General features: G+C 40.0%; 1 protein-coding gene across 2 annotated transcripts in view; it reads right to left on the bottom strand.

The window, feature by feature from the left end:
* Rundc3b (RUN domain containing 3B) overlaps positions 1-20855 on the bottom strand; it is a 153625-nt gene that overhangs the window by 49013 nt on the left and 83757 nt on the right. For both annotated transcript variants that reach the window (XM_028862216.2, XM_028862224.2), the window contains exon 7: positions 4049-4217. In XM_028862216.2, the coding sequence (XP_028718049.1) occupies positions 4049-4217 (169 nt within the window). The remainder of the gene's footprint in view (positions 1-4048; positions 4218-20855) is intronic.

Below are 20855 nucleotides of genomic sequence, written 5' to 3' on the forward strand. Positions count from 1 at the left end.
TACTTTCAACAGTTCAGCTATGTCATGAAGAGGTGATTCTGTTGTCATGTCTATTTGGGGTCATAAATACCTCCTGTATCTGGATGGCCATATATTTCCCAAGATTTGAGAATTTTTTTACTATTTCAGTAAAAAAGGTTTTCTATATTTTGAGCCTCTTTTCTATGTCTAATAAGCATATACATATGTTAAGTCAGTCTATATACATATCTATCATTTACCTACTGACCTACTGACCTTTAATCTTCTAATGATGTCCTAGAAATCTCACATCTTAATACATACATACATATATAAACACATACATACATACATATACACATATATACACACACATATACATCCATATACACATACATCCATATATCCATATACACATATATACATATACATATATATATATACACATACATACATGGGTGTGTTAAGCCTGGATATCCTATCTTTTGCTTGATCCACTCTAGGAGTGGAGCTTCCAACTTCATTTTAAAGATTCTTTTTAAGGTTTTCATTCCCCAGAAATCTGTTTGGTTCTTTTCAGAATAGCTATTCTTTTTTGAGACAAGAGTCTTACTATGTAGCCCGGGGTGGTCTCAAACCCATAGTGATGTTCCTGCCTCAGTCTCCTGAGCACTGGGATTAAATTCATGTCAAACTATGACTGTTATTAAGTACTCTTAAAAAGCATTCTTTTTTAATTATTTGGCATATCTGTTGGTATATTCATTTTGATATCTTTGGAATCAATTACAAGAGAATTATGAACTTTTTAAGTGATCATGCCCCTTTGCACTAATGTCTCCTGATTGTATGTTGAATTTTGTGCATAAGCATCTGTTGAGATGAGTATTTTTCTACTTTTATTATAGTTTTAGTATAGAATGTCTTCCAAAGGCTCATTCATTGAAGACATGGCCCCCAATATAGTCCTGCTCAGAGAATTTTGGATTATGAGGACTCAAACCTCATCAATGAGTTAATCCACTTAGCTTAATAGATTACTGCAAGCCATTGGGAACTGAAGGAGGTAGGGCCTAGTTGAGAAAAGAGGGCAGATGCATGTTTCTGGAGCTACACATTGTCCTTGTCGCTTTTAACTCTTTCGGTTTCCTTACCACCATAAGGGGAGCAGCTTTATCTACTACAGGCTCGTGAAATAATGATGTTCTGTTTTACACCATCCTGGAAGCAATGGACTAAGCCAGATATGGACTGAAAACTCTGAACCTGGAAACCAAATAAAACATTTTATTTTTCCCTTTAAATTATTTCTCTCAAATGAGGCATTTTGTCACAGCTTTTATGAGGGGTCTTCATAGTAAGCAGTTTCTCTAGGTAACATGACGTTGGATGTAGGTTTATTTTATGGTGTACTGCTTCCCTGTAGCTCCTTTGCTTGGTAATGGGGCTTTTATACAATGTATGCTAACTTGGAGTCTGAAGGACCTACTTTTTCTGTAGGTCTCAGAAGAGTGGGCTTGCTGTGGTGTGATATAGACAGAGTATCTGATTTATGGAACAAATTCATTGTGCCTACTTTTTCAGATCTGTTTGCAAGGGACAATCTGACACAGGGTCTGGAGAAAGCCTATGTAGAGGTCTTTCAGCTACAGTGTCTACAACCTTACTCTCTGCTGTTGCTATGGGAATGGATCTTAGCTCAGCCATGCCTACCAGTGGCTAGGTATCCTCTGTTCTTTAAGTATGTACCAAGGTTCAATCAACACAGGGTCATGGGAATATTAATGTGTGGGCTGGGAATACATAGCTTAGCAACAGAGTCAAGCAAATGTGCTCAAAATGTTAGGCTTGCTCCTCAGAACCACACAGAAACAGGAAAACAAACAGCAACAACAAAAGAATAAATACAAGCAAGTCAGATAAGACAGGCCAGAGGGATGGATCAGCAAGGGAAAGTGCTTGCTGTTCAAGCCTAGTCACTTATGTCAACCCTGAAATCCATGGGACAAGGAGGAGACCTACTCCCCAACGCTGTCCCCTGACCTCCACATGTATTTTGTGACAGTTACATTCATGTGTGTGCATGCATACACACACTCACACACACACAAATAAATAAAAAATTAAAATTTTAAAATAAAAATGAAAATTTCCCCTACTAAAGCAGATACACACCCTCTGTGATCAGTTTCTTCCACATGTCTTAGTCATGTGCGCCTCCAGGAGAGCAAATGCAGGTCCTTTTCATTCCTTTCCTCATCTACTTGTTCCTGACAGGTGGCACCAGCATTTGAAATACCTTTTAGTGCCTTTGCTCTAGAGCAGTGGTTCTCAACCTGTGGGTCACAACCCCTTTGGGGGGATGAATGACCCTTTCACAGGGGTCAACAAAGACCACCAGAAAACACATATATTTACATAATGATTCATAACTAGCAAAATTACAGTTACAAAGTAGCAACGAGAACAATGTTGTGGTTGGGGGTCAGCACCACATGAGGAACTGTATGAAGGGTCTCAGCAGTGGGAAGGTTGAGAACCACTGCTCTAGAGTAAGATCTAGAGCTAGCACACAGGCCCCTGCAGGTTTATTCTGCAAACACTTGCTTTGCATACCTCATGGGGTGAAGGGGGTGCAGAGGACGCTAAAGGGCATCGGGATCCCTAGCACTATCTGTGGTGGCCACTCAGGGGTCGTGAGAGGATATGAGGTTGTAAGTCAACAACAGGGTGTAGCTGGAGTTTTTCTGGTTCTGCCTGGCCCACGGTCAGGACAAATCTCTCTCACCCGCCAGTCCCACAGCCGCTTAGACCCAATGGAGTAAACACACAGAAACTTATATTGCTTACAAACTGTACGGCCGCGGCAGGCTTCTTGTTATCTAGTTCTTATATCTTAACCCATTTCTATAAATCTACCTTGCCACATGGCTCATGGCTTACTGGTACCTTACTTCTTGCTTGTCATGGCAGCAGCTGGCAGCGTCTCTCTGCCTCAGCCTTCCACTTCCCAGAATTCTCCTCTCTCTTTGTTCCACCTATACTTCCTGCCTGGCTACTGGCCAATCAGTGTTTTATTTATTAATCAATCAGAGCAACACATTAACATACAGAACATCCCACAGCAACAGGGTTGGGCAGCATGGGCCCTGCCAGTCACTGCTAATGCCCAGGGCTCTAGTGTTTCTACTTATCTCTTAAGCAGAGTCAGCCGACAGTCTTAAAGAGGAACTGTACTCAGTTCCCCTCCCTGTCATAGACAGGTTACACTTGGAACAGAATTCTCCCAGGGGACCAGGCTCCAACTCAGTACCATAATCATGTTTATTGCCAGTTCCTGGAAACAGGTGCAAGGCACTTTGATTCCTGGAGTAGCAAGCTCAGACAAGACTTTTTCAAAATAGCTTCCCAAACATATGCTGAAAAGTGGAGAGAATTCTCTAGGGCCTAGTCATCCTGTTCAGTCTGGGTCACTGTGTTCCCACTGGACCTCTGCACAGTGCTGGTCCAGCTGTGCTCACTGGGTCTCTTCCTCGTTCACCTTGAAGTCCTTATACCATCGATGCTAACAACCTGACTCACTATGAAAGTGCATGGATTTCTCCAAGTGCTGTGTAGGATGCTGAGCGTCACTGTTTTCCTACAGTCACAGCTTTAAGTAGCTTCTCCCCAAGGGCTGCTCTGTGATGCTGGGGATGGAAGCCAGTGATTGGTGCATGCAATGTACATGCTCTACCATTAAGCCACCCTTGCTCAGTCCTTGGCTTTATTTAAGATAGGGTCTTGCTCTGCAGCCTAGGCTAGCCTCCAACTCTCATCCTTTTGTCTTCTCCTAAATGCTGAGACTACACACTTGTGCCCTCATGCCTAGCCTCCTCAGCTATTTTGTGTCTTGTAGGGAGTTCCTGCTGGGCACCGCTAACCTGCCACCTCGTATCTCTTTTGATTTTTAATAAGATTTGATTCAGAAATAGAGGGAAACAGCAGTGAGTACACACTTTTCTTTAGTTAAAGGAACTTTGAATAGTGACAGTCCAAAGGTGACATACAGAGACAAATGAATCGACTTTTAACAACTGACCAATACCTTCTGCTCCAGGGTAAGCTGGTACTTTTGTCTGACTCTCTTACACTTGTTGAACCAGCTGTTCTCATCCATGATGAGAGGTGGCCCCACGTTCTCAGGAGTGCTGCTTTCACTGTCGCTGCTTCCAAAAGTCCTGAGTTCTTCCTCATCACTGCTAATGCTATCAGAACTGGGAAGATCAAGGGTGAAAAGGAGAAAGTGAAATGATATATTCCAATTTGATCCTTAAAATTAACACTTCGGTTTTGTAAGCACTGGCGAGCAAACTCTAAAATACTTAGTAGTAAAGACAGAATTATAATAATTCTACTATAAAGACTTAAGTGCCTTAAAAAATGGCACGTTAGCATGGCCTGTTAATTTCTTGGTCATAAAGCCATGTCTAGATACCTACACTTAAAGTGAGGTTTACTAATCTGAAGCATTAACATACAACACAGAGAATAGCCAAAGAAGATAAAGATCCCCAGAGAACCTGAGAATCTCCAGATAAGCTGGGCGTGGCTTTCCTGTGGGATTCTCTTCCTGCCCCAGGCAACCACTGCTCATCCACATTTAAATTCCCATGACCCTGTGTGACAGTGGTGAACAAAGGTGAAAACACAGTGAAAAGGAAGCGGGAAGGACAAGGGTGACTCTGAGTCAGGTTTGAAATGGTGAAAATGCAAAACACAAAAGTAAGGCCATCTCCAGCGTAAGAGAGTTTTAAAAGACATTAAAAAAAGTTCTTCGAAGATCATTATATAAAAAAATTTTAAATGTTAATGAGATAATTTGCCAAAATAGACTCAATAAGAAACAGAAAACTTGGGGGGGGGGGTTGGAGAGATGGCTCAGTGGTCCAGAGTACTGACTGCTCTTGCAGAGGACCTGGGTTCAAATTCCCAGCACCCACATGGCAGCTCACAACTGATTGTAACAATTCCAGGGAATCCGATACTCTCGCAGACATACATGCAGACAAAACACCAATACATAAAATAAGAAAACAGAAAACTTGAACATTCATATGATTATGAGTAATATTAAATCAGTAATTAAAAATAATCAATCCCACAGAAAAATAGTCTTCCCCAGAGAAATGCACACTGGTTGCTTATCTAATAACACAAGGTCAGCCTTGAAAACATCCATACATTAGCTATGTGTAATGTATGTATATACATATATGCACACAACAACAATCAATGACAAAAGAGACCATGAATTTCAAAGAGAGCAAGGAGAGGTATGTGGAAGGACTTGGGGGGAGAGAGGGAAGGGAGAAATGATGTAATTACATATAATCTCATAAATAAAAGAAATAATAAAAATAATTTCCACAAACATGTTATATAAAGGTTTTTACAGGCTAAGTTTTCTCAAACATTCAAGTTTTTTTGCACTTTTAATAAAATTTTAGATAACAAAGAAAATTTTTCATTATATCCCCAATATAACTTTATTTCACAAGGCAATACTGTAAGAAAGGAAAAGTCAATTCATGAATGCAAAAATAAAACACATGTACCTAAAACTAGTTAAAATACATAAAATGGAATATAATAAATGGTTTAAAAGATAATACATGGCTGGGGATGTAACTCAGTGGATGAGAACTTACTTAATATTCATGAGGACCGAGGTTCAAACACCCGTCAGAAAGCAACCTGAAAGGGGCAGAACACTGCTTTGTCCTGGCAAGTACTTCACCAGCTGAGGCATCCTGCTGCTTGAAAACAGTGTGTGGTGTGTGTGTGTGTGTGTGTGTGTGTGTGTGTGTGTGTGCGTGTGCGTGTGTAGGTCAGAGAAACAACTTTCAGAAGTCAGTTCTATCCTACCAAGGGTCCAGGAAATCTATCAGGTCATAGGAAGTGATTTTACCATCTGAACCATCATCCAGCATTGCCATTTTTTTTAAGCAACACTTTAAAAATATGTTTTAGAATCATTTCATAGGTACAGCATATAGTTGGTTATGCTTTGAGGTAGTTTGTCTCCTAGCACGTGGTTTCAGTTCATTCATACATTCACACTGACCTTTGTCATGTTTTAGCTCATTCATACTGACCTTTGACATGCTTTTGACTGAGGTCTGTTATTTTTGTTTGTTACAGGGGTTTTTGTTTTGTTTTTTCTTTTTTTTCTCTCCCCCTTTCTTCCCTTACATGGGATTCCCTCTCTCTTTTCTCTTTCTGTCCCATCTTCTCCTTGCTCCTGTCCCTCTCTTTCCTGACAAGGTCTTCAGGTCCAGTTCAGGCTGGCCTGGCCTCCTCAGTGCTGGGATTACATCCCTGTGTCACCAGCCTCAGCTTGGACACTATTTCACTGTGTAGCTCAGGCTGGCCTTGCTTCCTGGGCTCAACTGATCTTGGTGCCCCCATGTCTACTCTCTGTTTTGAGATCTTGATTTATTCACTCTGTGTTCATATTGGTTGTAGCATTTTCCTCCATAGGCTCTTTTTTTATATATATACCTGGAGATTATCAATTACTACAAATATAATGCTCATTTAACTAACTTTACCTAACAAGCAAACAAGAAGTTGCTCTGAAGCAAACATCTTAGAGGAATGCTTATGATCTAATCACACAAGCTTGATGACCTGAGTTTGATCTCTGTGACCCATGGAAGGGTGGAAAGAAAGAAGGACTCCACAAAGCTGTCCTGTATCCTCCACACATGTGCTGTGCCATGCATATACCTCCACATACATCATGTGCACAGCAGTAATGAGGTAAAAAATGTTTAAATTAGTTTAAAAATTTGGCAGAAGTCAATCTTGTTGACTGAAACAAGTCTGAAAAAGTATATACCAGATAAATATAAAAAAGACTCTTGGGGTTAAATTCTTAGCATTTGATGCATGAGCATAAGGACCAGGGTTTGGATACCCAGCACCATACAAAATAACTGGGCACTGTAGCACATTTCAGCAATAGGAAGTAGAGACGGGAAGATCCCTGCGGCTTGCTGGCCAGCTAGCCTAGCCTAACTGAGAAAGTTCCAGGGAGAGATGCTGAATCAAAAAAATAAAAGGTAGATGCTACCTGAGGAATGATATCCAACATTGACCTCTGGCTTCTACACACTGGTACAGTCATGTGTACCTGTCACAAACATGCACATTACCTCCCTACAGAAGTGTACAGGATAGTAATAAATGATATGATAATTCCAAATTTGTTTACTAGGTAACATAGCATCAACATTCAAAATGGAAAATCTACAAAAGATATTGAAAACAACATAGTTACTTGAACATAATTAGCTGGAAACTTTATCCATGGACACAGGAAAAAACTGAGGACTACAAAATCCATATAATACAATAGACTGCTATGGAAAAAAATAGTTTTCATTTAAATGACTTCAGAGAGTATTCACAAAAACTGAACATGCAAGACTTCAAAACCACCTTAAATTACAGACTCCTACACACCAAAAGACACCATCAGATAGAGAGAAAAAACAAGAGATAGCTTTGGAAAATATCATACATACAAACAAAGGGTTCACGTCCAGTCCAGATAAACGACTCCTATAAATCAGTAAGGCAAAGATGGACAACACCATACGGGGGAGGATATCTGAGAATACAATTCACACAAAAAAGAAACCCTAGAGCCAATAAATACACGGATGTGTGCTCAATCTCACTAGTAACTAGGAACAGCCACTGGAAAGCACAGACCTGCATTCATCATACCACACCTAATGGTGAGGAGCATCAGCAATGGGAGTCTAACTTATTACAAATCTTTCAAAAATATCTCATATCATGTACTAGAGTTGAAGGTAAATATACCTTTGTCTCTGGCAATTTTATAAACAAATGTGTGTACAAAGCATATGAGGAAATATACATAACAATCCATTGGAACATTAAACATCCTTGTCCTACATTGAGATGTTGCTCTGCTGAAACTGAAATAGATACATAATTGTGTTGCATCATATAACAAAATATCATTATGCTGTGGAGATGAGTGGCATCTATATATAGTAACACTAAGGAGTCTTACAATGTTATACAAAAACACTTGAACACACACATACACAAGTGTAACTATAGTATTTACAAGTTAAGTAAATTTTTAGAGGACATGAAATGATTATCAACAATGTCAGAGGGAAGACACTTCAGTGGCCAAAAGGGGTTACGATAAAGGGCTACAAACAGGACTTTCATAATACTAATGTTGTCTGTACAAATGATGACTCAGTATACGGTTGATGATTTGTTACCTCATACACTCATATCTCATATACTTTCTTTGTGAGTTGTTGCTGTTTTGGTTTTTTTCTGAGACACAGTCTCTTTACATAGCTCTGGCTATCTTGGAACTCACTGTAGACTAGGCTGGCCTACAAATTCCAGGGATACACATTCCTCTGCCTCCCAAGTACAGAATTAAAGGCAGGCACCACCATGCCCTCCCTGCTTTAAGAGTTTAATCTCATGTAATAGGTTAAAAAAAATCTAAACAGAGCATCCATCCACTTACAATTTCTGACAAACCTCACTGAGAGTTGTGTGGGTTGGAAGTAGAACCAGGAGAGAGTATTTATAGAACTAGGATGACTCTAAGAACCTAGAGAATGCATGTCTCAACAGCTGTCTGTAGCTAGAGTTTTCCTGCCTTGCCCACAGTCAGGACAAATCTCTGTCACCCGCCAGTCCCACAGCCGCTCAGACCCGACCAAGTAAACACAGAGACTTATATTGCTTACAAACTGTATGGCCGTGGCAGGCTTCTTGCTAACTGTTCTTATAGCTTAAATTAGTCCATTTCTATAAATCTATACCTTGCCACGTGGCTGGTGGTTTACCGGCGTCTTCACATGCTGCTGGTCATGGCGGCAGCTGCAGTGTCTCTCCACCTCAGCCTTTCGCTTCCCAGAATTCTCCTCTCTCCTTGTCCCACCTACTTCCTGCCTGGCCACTGGCCAATCAGTGTTTTATTTATTGACCAATCAGAGCAACAGATTTGACATACAGACCGTCCCACAGCAGCTGTCCTATATTTTACATACCCCAGAACAATATCAAATAAAAGTTTTGTTGTTTTATGAACCACTAAGAAAGAAAAAGCATTGCTAAAAACTATGCAAGACCATTCATTGTCAGAAATGTTGAGTGTGAAATAAAAGGAGTGCATCTTTAGGCCCACAAGGTGCAGAATACAAAGGAAACTTGGGAACAGTGGTAAGCTCTTAGATAATATGTGTGAGGCCCTGGTCTCAATCCTCAGCACCACAAAAGCCATAAACAAACAAAAGCCCAGAGAATAACTACTAAAATTATCACTGATTCAAATTTCTCTAGATCAAAGTGATGTAGGAGGATGCTAAGAGAGATATAATTTTACTTTAAAAGGCATTAACAAAGGTTTTGGCATATGAAAATTTTAATCTTGCATATTTAGCTCATGTATGAAAATAAACTGTAAACTACCAATCTGGCTTTAGTGTAGTCCAAAGGCCATCTAACTTAGAGAGTTGTTGAATTTTCTTTTACTCTAGCCCCACATTGAACACCAAAATGTTGTTGGTGGTTTTATTATTCTTTATTCTTTTGGGGGGCTCAACTCCCAAATAAATCACACATGAAGGCTTATTCTTAATTATAAATGTCTGGCCTTAGCTTGGCTTGTTCCTTGCCAACCTTTCCTAACTTAAATTATCCCATCTACCCTTTGCCTCTGGGCTTTTTCCTTTTCTTATTTCTGTATATCTTTTTTTTTTTTTTTTTTTTTTTTTGAGACAGGGTTTCTCTGTGTAGTTTTGCGCCTTTCCTGGAACTCACTTGGTAGACCAGGCTGGCCTCGAACTCACAAAGATCTGCCTGCCTCTGCCTCCTGAGTGCTGGGACTAAAGGCATGTGCCACCACCGCCTGGCTTATTTCTGTATATATTACTTTCACTCTTAACTCTGTGTCTGGCTGTGTAGCTGGGTGGTTGGGTGGCTGGACCCTGAAGTCCTCCTCTCCTTGATCTCTCATTCCTTCTTCCTTTTCTCCCAGATTTCTCTTTCTATTAATATTCTTTCTGCCTGCCAGCCCTGCCTATCCTTCCTCCTGCCTCTCTATTGGACGTTCAGTTCTTTATTAGACCATCAGGTGTTTTAGACACGCACAGTAACACAGCTTCACAGAGTTACACAAATGCAACATAAAAGAATGCAACATGTTGGCCGGGCGGTGGTGGCGCACGCCTTTAATCCCAGCACTCGGGAGGCAGAGCCAGGCGGATCTCTGTGAGTTCGAGGCCAGCCTGGGCTACCAAGTGAGTTCCAGGAGAGGCGCAAAGCTACACAGAGAAACCCTGTCTCGAAAAACCAAAAAAAAAAAAAAAAGAATGCAACATGTCTTTGCATCATTAAACAAATGTTACACAGACAAACAAATGTAACACACCTTAAATATTCTACAACAGAAAGTGACTTGTAAAAGGTTATGAGTTTAGCATATATATTTATCTTGTGATTTTACTGAAGTAATACTATAGAATACATTATAGTCATCACTTTTTATCACTGACATTTTACCTTTGATGTAGAAATATGGAATAAGTAATATAGAAGTGTTAATCAGTTTTATAGACTATTATTCAATTATATCTGCTGTGGATGATTGATTGATAAATAAAACACTGATGGGCCAGTAGCCAGGCAGGAAGTATAGGTGGGACTAGCAGAGAAGAGAAGAAGTGGAACAGGAAGGCTGGGGCAGAGAGACGCTGCCAGCCGCCACTGTGAGAAGATGTTAAGATACTGGTAAGCCACGAGCCACTTGGCAACTTATAGATTAATAAAAATGGACTGATTTAAGATATAAAAACTAGATAGCTAGACGCCTGAGCCATTAGGCCAAACAGCTTAAATAATATAAGAGTCTGTGTGTTTATTTTGTAAGTGGGCTGCGGGACTGGCAGGGCTTGGCGAGAGCTGGAGAGAAACTCTCCAGCTAGCTACATATATCAGTAAAAATTCAGTTATGTTCTGCCCCCTTTTGCTTACATGCAACATTAAATTTTCATAAATAAAATAGATCACAACACATCTTTTTACCAATTAAAAAGATTGAAACAATTATCCTACACCATTTTCTAGGGGAAAAAATCCTCTAAAGGCCTAAAAATGAGATCCAGGTAAGAAACTCAAGGACAAAAAAAGGTTCTGAGATCAAAATCCATGTTCATGCTGGTGGAGATACAAACTCCAAATCTTCATTCACACAAGCAGAGCTCAGGTGTCTAATATGAGTGAGTGAGTTCCACCTTAGATAGCACCCTCAAAGGAATAGTTTTATAACAGAAAGTGCCACTCTCCCACCCTGCCTCTGCCCTCCTCATATCCTGTTCTTATCAGATAGCTAGTCTATTATTTTCTTTAAAAAATTCATTAAGTTTTTGTTCTGTTTTCTGAAAATGGATCTCACTTTCTAGTCCAGGTTGGCCTCAAATTCTAGCCTCATCTTCAGTTCAGAGACTGTAAGTATGAGCTACCACACCCGGCTGACAAATGCACTTTCTGTGGTATAAGTTCTAGATCCCTCCTCTCCCTGATAGAACATCCCCTTGCTCTTTCCTTCTCTTCCAACCTCCCTGCATAGCTTTTAAACATTGGATTTCAAACTATACCTTAACCCAAACCATCAATTTAGCTCTTTTCATCTATTTTATGACATAAAATTTACCGCCATCACGACCCTAAATGTTCTGCTATGTAAAAGGACGATGGGGAACAGATTTTTGTTGGTGTTGTTTACAGTTTTTTCCTTAACAGCTAGAACAAACTGAACTTAGTAAGACTTAGAAAAACTCAGAACTTAGTAAGCTTTCAACTGATAGTGTTTTATCCATTATGAACCAATGACCACTTTCCTATTCTCCTTGTTTCTGTATACTTATATATTATTCTATACTATTACTGTTGGGGACTATTATTTTAAGGTGTGTTACTTTTGTTTATGTTGAATTTGTTTAATTCTGTGAAGCTGTGTTACTGTGCCTGTCTAAAATACCTGATGGTCTAATAAAGAGCTGAAAGTCCAATAGAGAGACGGGAGGAAGGATAGGCGAGGCTGGCAGGCAGAGAGAATATAAATAGGAGAAATCTGGAAAGAGAGGATCAAAAAGTATCAGTCAGAGAAGGAGGAGGACTCCAGGGGCCAGCCACCTAGTTACACAGCAAGCCATGGAGTAACAGTAAGACTTACAGAAGTAAGAGAACAGGAAAAGCCCAGAGGCAAAAGGTAGATGGGATAATTTAAAGTTAAGAAAAGCTGGCTAGAAACAAGGAATCTAAGGCCAAACTGAACACTCATAATTAAAAATAAGCCTCCATAAGTGGTTTATGTGAGAGCTGGGTTGTGGGCCCCCCCTAAAGAGTAAAAGCAAACAACATATTACTTCAGTAGAATCATATTAAACTCCTAATGTGTTAAACTCCTAATCTTTTATGCCACTCTCTAAAAATATTGAAAGATCTGAACTTTCCCCATTTTATAATTGGGCCTGAGTTTCAGTTTCCTAAAGGTACAAGGAAGGAGACAGCACATACCAGGCCTGAGCTAGTCCCCACAGTACCTCAAGGCAGTGACCAAAAAGGACAGTTCCTAGAATCTCCCTAAAACATACTTTGCCTTGCACAAGTATGCCCCAAAATGGTAAAACTATAATCACAGCCAATTAAAATTGTACTAATGTAGCTACAGCAGCTTAACCGTTTGTGTTTGAGATGACCTAACTGTTCCTAGAATTCCTGGAGCTGAGCTTAAAAGGATCTATGTGCTCCTTTTGGGGTCGTTATTTTGGACAAATGATGGAATAAATGCTCTTTGCTTTTACATACTATTTGGGTCTGGGGTCTTCTTCAGTAATTCTCAGACCCTTACAATATCACTTTTAATTAAATAAAATTAAATTAATTAAACTTAAAATCGGAGAACAAGACATCAATGAGCAGTTTTCCTTGGATCTTATGCTTTAATATAAGCTTAATTTAAAAACACATAGCCAGGCGGTGGTGGCGCATGCCTTTAATCCCAGCACTCGGGAGGCAGAGCCAGGCGGATCTCTGTGAGTTCGAGGCCAGCCTGGGCTACCAAGTGAGCTCCAGGAAAGGCACAAAGCTACACAGAGAAACCCTGTCTCGAAAAACAAAAAAAAAAAACAAAAACAAAAACAAACAAACAACAACAACAACAACACATCAGGGCCGGTGGAGATGGTTCAGCAGGTAAATGCACTGGCCACCAAGCCTGACAGCCTGAGTTCTATCTGCGGGATTCTCACAGTAGAAGGAGAAGACCAGCAAGCCTCCTCTGACTTCCCTGTAAGTGCCATGACCTAAGCAACTGTCCTTTCTTCTCTTTCTTTCGCCACCCCAGAGACAGACAAATAAATGTAATTAAACATTTTAAATACTAACATTAAAAAAGGAATGAGATCCCTCTTCAGTATAGTAGTTCTATTAATAATCAGAAGATAATTATGTAAGGGTATTAAAATCCAAATGCTTAATTTCCTAGGTATTCAAGAAATTCAAGAAAAGGAAGAATGATAATAAAGTTCTTTCTAAGGACAGGGAAGAGAAAAATACTTAGCCCACAATGTTTTTCATTTATTTAAGCATTACATATACATTGTAATATTTCATCATTAATTCTCTTAAAAACTGAACCAAGTACCATTAGTGAATTCTCGAAATAAATATTCATCCAACAAAGGAAGAAAACAAGAATAAGCAGTTCATTCAGGGTCACCCTAATAAGAAATGGTATTATGTAACAGACTCTTAACAATATCTTATTCTCTTTCAATGTTTTAATGACCAAAGCTACAAATGTTTAAATAAGTTGAATGAGTGGGAAATAAAAAATAGGATATGGAAGAGAGGAAAGGAAGGGGAAAATGATGTAATTATACTATAAAATATAAAAATAAGTAAATAAGTTGGCAACTCTGGGAGAATCTGTAAGTTTTGATACAGTCTAGTTAAATTATCAATAAAAAGCTACAATTCTTTAAGATATATTTTTAGTTTATATGACACAGAAATCCTTTAAATATTTTAATAGTAAATTATATTTAAGAATTTTAAAATAAGGCCTAGAGAGACGGCTCAGTGATTAAGAGCTCTGGCTGTTCTTCCAGAAACCTTGGTTTCCAGGACCACATGGTGGCTCACAACCATCTTTCCCTCTGGTTCCAGGGTCTCTGATGCAGTCTTCTGCCCTATGTAGGCAATGTGCACATGTTGGTAAAACACCCACACACATGCTAAATAATAATAATAATCCAATATATTTAAAATATATCTCAAGCACTTTAAAGATCAAAATATTCTAGGGATTTATACTGAAAAATGAATGGAATTTTACATTGAAGAATGAAAAAGTTTTTTTATTTAATGATAATATTTTGTTATTTTTTTAACTTTCTTTTTTATTTATTCTTTGTCTTTCACAACATGCATCCCAATCCCACCCATCTCCCATCCCCTCGCATTTGCCCTCTGCCCCTGCCTCCTCCAACAAAATAAAATTTAAGATAAAAAAGGGGAAAAAAAGAAAAAAAAAAGGAAGAAAGGGAAATTTGCATCATGGAAGCTGCAGTGTGACCCAGCAAGTCACAAAGTAAACCCCCTTATCCACATGTCCTTACATGCAGGCATTCATTGCAAAGAATCATTGGTTTGGTTTGAGTTCCCTGGTTTCTGCTACACCATCGACACTGGGCCCTCAGTGGGACTCTTCATGGACATCCCATTGCTGCCCTGTGTCGTGGAGATCCTGTAGCCTTAGGTCCACAGGACCATACCTCCCCCATACCCCCTACTCCTATACCCCCACCCTGCCCCACGCAACCCTGTGCTCCAGCAGATCACAGATAGAGTGGATGTTGGGGGAGGGCAACATAACCGTGGTTCTGGGCCTGGGTAGTTGCAGGGTTGGTCAGCCGGCCGGCTCTCCTTGTCTTCGCCACCAGGTGAGCTCTCCAGCTAGTTCACCCTGGCTAGTTCACCCTTGCAGTGATGAGCACGGGGCAGGGCCAGTTCTCCTGCTTTCATGTCCTCAGGGTCAGCTCTAACACACCTACACCTCCAGGGCCAGCTCTGCTGTGCTGTCCAGGTAAGGTGCGGGGGAGGGGGGGCACTCTCCCAAGTGCTGCAGCTGGTGAGGGGCAGGGACAGCTCTCCTGCTCTTATGACCTCAGGGACAGTTCCCTGACCTGGGGGGGGGGGCTCTCCCCCACCTATGCTGCTACATGATAGATCTGTAATGGGGACAGCTCTCCCATCTGCCTCAGGCATTGATGGGCTAGGGTGGGGCGCGGGGGTGTCTGCTCCTAATCATGCCACTATTTTAATTATTAAATAGAGGGTAGTGATTCTTATTTAACTTCTTTATGAATTAAAATTTAAGTTTTATAAAGGCATATGACAAATGAAAAATAGACTATAAGATATCTAACCTGGTAAGTTTGATGTAGTTTCTACAAGCATTATCTCCTTCAAATAAATATTTTTAATCTTATAAACACTAGAGAAAAATCTAGAAGGTTCATTATTTAATTCTCAAAGTATATCTCCTGCACATCTGTGCTAACATTATACAAGGCACCAAGCATGCATGAATGAAGCAAAACACAAGTCCTTGTCTTCTTCACTGCAGGAACATGGATGCAACTGGAGACAAGCATATTAAGCTAATTAAGCCAGTCTCAGAGACAAACACTGAAATGTTTTCTCTCCTTTGTGGTTTCAAGAAAATCATGTACGCATATATGTAAACATAAGTGAAACTGTCTAGATCGGGGACAAAGGTGGGGGGAGGAGTGAGGAAGGGGGGTACAGGTGTGTGGGGCTGGTGTGCTCAATGTGTAATATGTACCTGAATACACTTAAGACAAATTGACTGGCTTTCTGGTAGTTTCTATTATAGAAGGAAACAAGCAAATGATATAACAGTGTTAAACAAAAACAAAGAGTGTGAAAAGGAGGTGAGGAGGAAAGGTGGTCTGGGTGGGTGGGGTGCTATTGTAGGTGGGAAGCTCAGTGAAGGCTTCATGAGTAACGTGGTATTCAGCAAAGCTTTAATATAAGCCACAAGTGTTCTGACATCACAGCAAGCTAATCGTCGCTGCTGATGGAGCTCTGCTTACTATTTCCTTTCCTAGGACTTATTTTAACTGACACCAAATAAGCCACCACTTTCCCCACGTTTACCTTTGACCTCATTCCAATTGTCATTGGAAAATGGTGGTGGTGGCTTTTATACAGGTCTTGGTTTTTCATAGAGAATAATCACACGATTGGGAGGAAATGTTCTGTTTTTTCCGGTATATAGATTGTTGGTCTGTTTCTTCTCTCATTTCCTGTAACTAAGTCTACAAGAAGGTAAGAAATAATGGAGAGACTGCTTTCTCAGTGTGGAGGGTGGAAAGACTCAGACATAATGGGCAAGTCTGCCTAGACTGCTCAAGAAATAAGAGCCACCCTGGAACTCAATGGGAAGGGCCAGCAGCAGCAGATGAGGTCACAGATGGAGTAGAAACAAGACTAAACAAAAGGTCTTGCCTTTTACTTTGTGTTACACTAAAAGACAGTAAAAGAGGTTTTCTAAAGAGGAATAAAATGATAGGACTCACATTTCAAAAGAAGACTCTGGTTGCTTTGCCAAGAATCAACTCTAGTAGCCAACGGTAGAAGGCATGGAGGGCATTGTAAAGGTCCAGGTCCAGGTTAAAGTGGGGCTGATAACAACAGCTTTGAAGCAACTATAAATGATAGAACTTTTATTTTCAGAACGGAGAAACCTAAAGGAAGAAAGTCTTGTGCAGGAGAAATTAGGGGTTCACTTTCAAAAGTGTCCAGGTGGCAGCTATATGGGTAAGTCTAGAGTTTATGTGGTATCCTAGGTGAAAACACACACCTACAAAGGAGCAGTATATATATATATATATATATATATACACACACACACACACACACACATAAACACACATACACAGCACACAGTCAAGAAACTGGATGAGAAAGTAGCTGGAGGAAGAGTCTAAGCAGAGAAGATAGTTCAGGATGAGGCATGAAATAAGAGGATGGAGGGGTGAGGACAGACCACTAAGGGAAAGAGAGCAGGAACAGACATGGCAGGCAATCACAGGTCTGTGAGGAGAAACAGCACATCTCATCACCAAATCCTAGATATACGTGGCAGACACAGCACCGCTGATATTGACAACAGTAGTTTTAGATGTGGGTATTAAAGCTTAAATAGGTCAAGAGCAACTGTGGCAAAGGTTTGAGAAACTGCCTTTTTGTTTTGTGAGACAAGTTTTCTCTATATAACAGTCCTGGCTGTTTGGAACTCATTCTGTAGACTAGCTGGCCTCGAACTCACAGAGATCCACCTGCCTCTGCCTGGTGAGAAATTGCTTTAATAAAAGAAGAGGATAGAGAACAGAAGTAAATAAGGACCAGGAATATTTTTCTCATTTTCAGGGTGAGAAAAATTAAGGTCCTTATGTTTATATGCTGTTGGGATAGGTTGGGCTTGGTGAGTTTCTGGATAGCCTCATAAAAAAGGCTTTACCTCAGAGGAAGGAGCTTCCAATGTCCTACTTGTTTACTTATTTTCATCCATAGCTACTGGCTGATAACTCCCATAGTCCTTGTTTTTCCTGAGCGATTAGAACAATAAGGTTAATGTTATTTGGCCTTTTGTCCTTGGCTCCTGAAGCAGCTTTGGAACAGCTTCAGAGCAACAGAGATGAAAGGCGGGCTTCTGACACTGGGGCACTGGAGCCTCAGGAAACAGAACCAAGTATCTCTGTCTCTGTCTGTCTGTCTTTCTGACTCCCTGTCCTTCCCTCCCTCCCCTTATGTTCTTTCTGGTCTCCCTCCCCCTCACTCCATTCATCTGTTAAAGACTAGATTTTCTCTTCCTGAAAGCGGCAACAGAAGCTAGAGTGATGCCTCCACCTCCCTTGCCTCTTCTCTTAGAACTGGCCATCACACAGTTCTCCGACCTACCTACCACATCTGGTAACATCCTATTTCAGATGAAGGCTTTCTCATACCCGGGAGGAAGGCATGCTTCACAGAGTGGCAAAGGAGGTAGACAGCATAGGACTTCAACTGAGTTATAGACACCTGGCAGCTGTCCACTGCAAACTTACATGCTTGCTTGCCAGATGGAGAGAAAGTCCTGCATTTCCAGATCATCAGAAGTGACCTGGGTTGTGACTGTGTAATAAGGGAGCTTGTTTTCCAGTATGTCTTTCCAGCTGTGAAATGTAGGAGGATCAAGAAAAAGGGATAATGAAGGAGAGGGAACAATTACTGGGACAAGACATTAACAGACGAGAGGGTCAGATGTAGCTCATAGGTCAAAGGGCTGGCATTACACAGGAAACGATTCATTAATTATACTAAGAGGAGCAAAGAGGCAGAGAACTTGGGGTTCTAAGTATACAAAGGGATGTTTAATAGTATATGTAATCAGACATTGTCTGACTCAGTAATTGTATGTGGAAACAGCTCTTCAGGAAATAATATTTAAAGAAAAGAATATTTATAAAAAATAATATAGATTATATTTATAGATATTTATATTATTTAGATAAATTTTCTAATAAATATCTAATAAACGCATATATTTAGATAAATTATTTATATTCACAGGTATTATAGAAAATAGTATAGATAATTATAGAAAATAATTTTAAAGAAAAGATGGTGATATTCTTTTTAAAAGTAAAAACTGAGGCTAGCAAGATGGCTCAGTGGCTAAAGGCACTTGCTATGGCATGGACAGACATATACACACGCACATGCACACACACGCACATGCACACACACGAACACATACCACATGCTCACATGCATGCATGCACACACACAAAAATGCATAATAATTTTTGAAAATAAGTGAAAAAAAAAAAAACCCAACTAAAGCCATGCGTGGTGGCAAGGCCTGTAACTGCACTACTTGGGAGGCTGAGGCAGGAAGAATTAGAGTTTGAGGACAGCCTACGGTACAGAGTGGGTTCTGGGCTACCTTGTTACATAATGAGACTCTACTGGAAGGAAAATCTGAAGGGATTCAGAGACAGAGGGGAAAATAGTAAAACTGAAGGCACCACAAAAGAAAAAGTAATTTCCTACTAGAAATTTCAGCATAGAATATATTCAAGAAAAATGTATTTTTTCTGGTCCTGATATATAGTCCAGGCTGGCCCTGAATTTGAGACCACTCTGCCTCAATCCATGCTGGGATCCTAGGTATGGAGCACTATACTCAGTGAGAAAAATGGTTAACATTATATCAAATAGCAGTTTGATAAAAAGCAGCTATTTTCTCACTGTTCTATAACTTGAAACACTGATTTAAATATGTAATATATTTTAAGATGTTTTCCATTTACTTATTTCAAATTGTAGTTTCAGAAAGATATACCTCTATTTAAAGAAGAGCATTTCACTTAACATTGTACAATATTAAATTATCAGCCGTGCAGTGGTGGCACACACCTTTAATCCCAGTACTCGGGAGGAAGAGGCAGGCAGATCTCTGCAAGTTTGAGGCCAGCAAGTTCCAGGGCAGCCAGAGCTGTCACACAGAAAAATCCTGTCTCAAAAACAAAAAACAAAAAATTCAATTTTACTAGCAATCAAAACAATATAATTTTCTCATATAAAATTGGTCATACTTTTATTACTTTTTTGGAAAGAGTAATAAGCAGGCATCCTCATATATAGCTGATATACTGAAATGGAATAACCTCTCTGAATGGCAATTTTATAGTATATTTGGAAAACTTTAATAATACATATGCTAATTATTCCAGAAATTCCTTCATTAGGAATTCTTTTAATATCAGAGAAAATCCTGGTTCTGTATAAAATGATAAAAAATTTATAAGCATGTTTGCTATAAAACTGCACATAGTAATTAATGAATGAACAAACTCTAAAAGTCCAACAGGCAAACATAACTACTATTTAGTAGTATGTTTACTACATTTTGTTTGCAATTTAGTCAATGATGCCATAAAAGGACAGTTCACGACATGTGAAATTGTTCTTATATGGTTTTAAAAGAAAACAGTCTCTGTGTGTGTGTGTGTGTGTGTGTGTATGTGTGTGTGTGTGTGTGTGTTATTTGTATCTTTATTAAAGAAAATGTATCTGTGCCTGGAAAAGCCTGGAAATGCTTCTAACAGCTGTTCCTTTAGGGTAGATAATTAGTGACAGAATCATTCCTTCTCCCGTTCTGTGTTTTAATTTTCCTCAGTGAATATGTCTTACTCTAACTAACCTAAAGGCAGTAGTATGGAGAGGGGAGACTCCCATGGTGTTCTGGCTCAGTGTGAAGAGTCCACACAAGTGCCAGCATTGGGCTCTTGGTATGCAGCTGGTGGACCTGCTTCCAGAGGAGGCAAGCAGCTCAGGGGGGGAGCACAGCGCTGGAAGGAGGCTCTGAGAGCATGTTTCTGGAGATTACATCAGTCCATTTCCTCTCTCTGCATCCTCTCTGCCCTTTGGTGAGAAGTGGCTCTGCCACCTAATTCTGTCACCATGAGGTTCTGCCCAAGTGCATGACACTAAATGACCACATGCTAGGCCTTCTAAAAGTGAGGGATGCACACATCTTTCCTCCTTTGTTTAAGTTAGATCTTTAGCCATAAAAACGAGAAAGTAACTAATGCAGATGTCCTTTAAAAATGGAGTTCCTTGGGCTAAAGTGGGGAGTTCTCTCTTCTACTGTGAGGAGGCGCTGGAAGCACAAGGCTTAAGTGAGACTCAGAAAAGCCGCA

Source organism: Peromyscus leucopus, chromosome 3 (genome assembly GCF_004664715.2).
Source record: "Peromyscus leucopus breed LL Stock chromosome 3, UCI_PerLeu_2.1, whole genome shotgun sequence".
Taxonomy (NCBI): Eukaryota; Metazoa; Chordata; class Mammalia; order Rodentia; family Cricetidae; genus Peromyscus; species Peromyscus leucopus.